General features: G+C 43.7%; 1 protein-coding gene across 1 annotated transcript; it reads left to right on the top strand.

Annotated features, from left to right (window-relative positions):
- Positions 1-299: 299 nt before the first annotated feature.
- On the top strand, positions 300-1915 carry LOC132189059 (chalcone synthase). Its single transcript, XM_059603545.2, has 2 exons — positions 300-654; positions 818-1915. Exons 1-2 carry the CDS (start codon positions 477-479, stop codon positions 1828-1830), a joined length of 1191 nt encoding a protein of 396 aa, XP_059459528.2. The 5' UTR covers positions 300-476; the 3' UTR covers positions 1831-1915.
- Positions 1916-2228: the final 313 nt, after the last annotated feature.

The raw sequence follows: 2228 nt of genomic DNA, 5'->3' as shown, positions 1-2228 counted from the left end.
CATTCTCTGCCTTACAAGGAAACCATTAATGTGCAGACAACAAGGCATTCTCAAGATTTACAAGGAAACACATCAGTAAGGAAAAATAGCAAAGAACTCTCAACGGCTATAAGGAAACACATTAACAGAATATATCTCACATAAGGCAATTGGGCTGTAATTGATATCTTCTTTTTTATTGTAAATTAGTGTATGTTTTCATTCCTTATTTTTTAGTGTACCTTTTGTATATATATTACCGTGTACCTCTCAGTGAAAGTTAAGCAATAAACTTCTCTCTTTGCATCTCTTAGATTTTCTTAACTCAACCTACCCAATTCCCTCCTATAAAACTGAGCCACTGGTTTCTCCGTAACTGCATCCAAAGCACAAGATTTCACAGCAAAGCTTAAAAAGAGATTCCGACTTCCTTGCTCGATCTTTTGAAACTAGCTAAGCTGGTTGAGTCAATTAAGCGGGCCGACACATACAGATCGATGGCGTCAGTGGAGGAAATCCGAAATGCTCAGCGAGCACATGGTCCCGCCAACATTTTAGCCATTGGCACAGCCACTCCCTCCAACTGCGTCTCTCAAGCTGACTATCCCGACTATTACTTCCGGATCACCAACAGCGAGCACATGACCGAGTTGAAGGAGAAGTTTAGACGAATTTGTATGTGCTTAATTAATTTTTAATTAATGATCTTGAATTTACATCTGATCGAGATATATATATACATGCCAAATGAATAAAGTGGTCACTTATATTAATAAGTGACCACTTAATAATTACTTGTTGTGGATTTAATTAACAAATGGAATTAACGTGCATGCAGGTGATAAATCGATGATAAAGAAACGTTACATGCACTTGGATGAAAATATTCTCAAGGAAAATCCCAACATGTGTGCGTACATGGCTCCGTCTCTTGACGTGCGTCAAGACATAGCGGTGGCGGAGGTGCCAAAGCTTGGGAAGGAAGCGGCAACAAAGGCAATCAAAGAGTGGGGGCAGCCCAAATCCAAGATCACCCACCTCGTCTTCTGTACAACCACAGGTGTAGACATGCCCGGTGCGGATTACCAACTCACCAAGCTCCTCGGTCTTCAACCCTCCGTCAAGCGCTTGATGATGTACATGCAGGGTTCCTTCGCCGGTGGCACCGTCCTCCGTCTCGCCAAGGACTTGGCCGAGAACAACAAAGGTGCTCGTGTTCTCGTCGTCTGCTCCGAGATCACAGCTGTCATTTTCCGTGGGCCCAATGATACCCACTCGGACTCCCTCGTGGGTCAGGCCCTTTTCGGTGATGGTGCCGCAGCAATCATTGTGGGTGCCGACCCCGATACATCCATTAATGAACGACCACTTTTCCAACTCGTATCCGCGTCCCAGACAATTCTTCCCGACTCTGACGGTGCTATTGATTTACAGTTGCGCGAGGTGGGTCTTACCTTTCACTTGTCGAAGGACGTGCCGGAGATAATATCCAAGAACATTGAGAAAAGCTTGGTGGAGGCTTTTGCTCCGCTAGGTATAAGAGATTGGAACTCCCTGTTTTGGGTTGCACACCCGGGCGGGTCGGCCATTCTTGACCAGGTTGAGTTGAAGCTGGGACTGAAAGAGGAGAAGCTCAGAGCAACTAGGCACGTTCTGAGCGAGTACGGGAACATGGTGAGTGCATGTGTGCTCTTCATATTGGACGAGATGAGGAAGAATTCTGTGGAGCAAGGAAAGGCCACCACCGGAGAAGGGCTGGAGTGGGGTGTTCTCTTCGGGTTTGGGCCCGGTTTGACCGTCGAGACGGTGGTGCTGCACAGTGTTCCTGTGCCTGTGGCGGCCATTCACTGATCGGTCGATATATGGATCTTATATATATATTGGGAGGGAATTAATTAAAGAATAATTATTCAACGTACGCTGCTCGTACGGAGAACCAAACCAAAAAAAAAAAAAAAATTTTTGTTTGATTAATGCTCATCTAAAAAGTAATTGTACGTGTGTTTCCCAATAAAAGAGTATTTTACTATAAATATATTTTTATTGCTTAATTGCAGGATTGCATCTACTGTTATAGTAGATTTAAGCTTGCCTTGTGACGGGTTGGCTTGGTTCAAGCTCTTTCCTGTACCTTCCTGCCTCTGTCTAATGTCAATTCTTAGGTTTTGGTTTCCTTCGCATGTTACATTATGTACTCATTATGCGTATAAAGTTTTTTAATATAGTAATGCTAGAAACTATTCTTTTAT

This window comes from Corylus avellana, chromosome 9 (genome assembly GCF_965113065.1).
Source record: "Corylus avellana chromosome 9, dhCorAvel1.hap1.2, whole genome shotgun sequence".
Classification (NCBI taxonomy): Eukaryota; Viridiplantae; Streptophyta; class Magnoliopsida; order Fagales; family Betulaceae; genus Corylus; species Corylus avellana.
Note: the sequence above shows the minus strand (reverse complement) of the source record. Positions and strands in the feature narration are given on the sequence as shown.

Excerpts from the sequence above, each read along its gene's own strand:
- LOC132189059 (XM_059603545.2), top strand. The coding sequence starts at position 477 with ATGGCGTCAGTGGAGGAAATCCGAAATGCTCAGCGAGCACATGGTCCC. Across the intron at positions 655-817 it reads GGAGAAGTTTAGACGAATTT|GTGATAAATCGATGATAAAG; the intron begins GTATGTGCTTAA and ends ACGTGCATGCAG.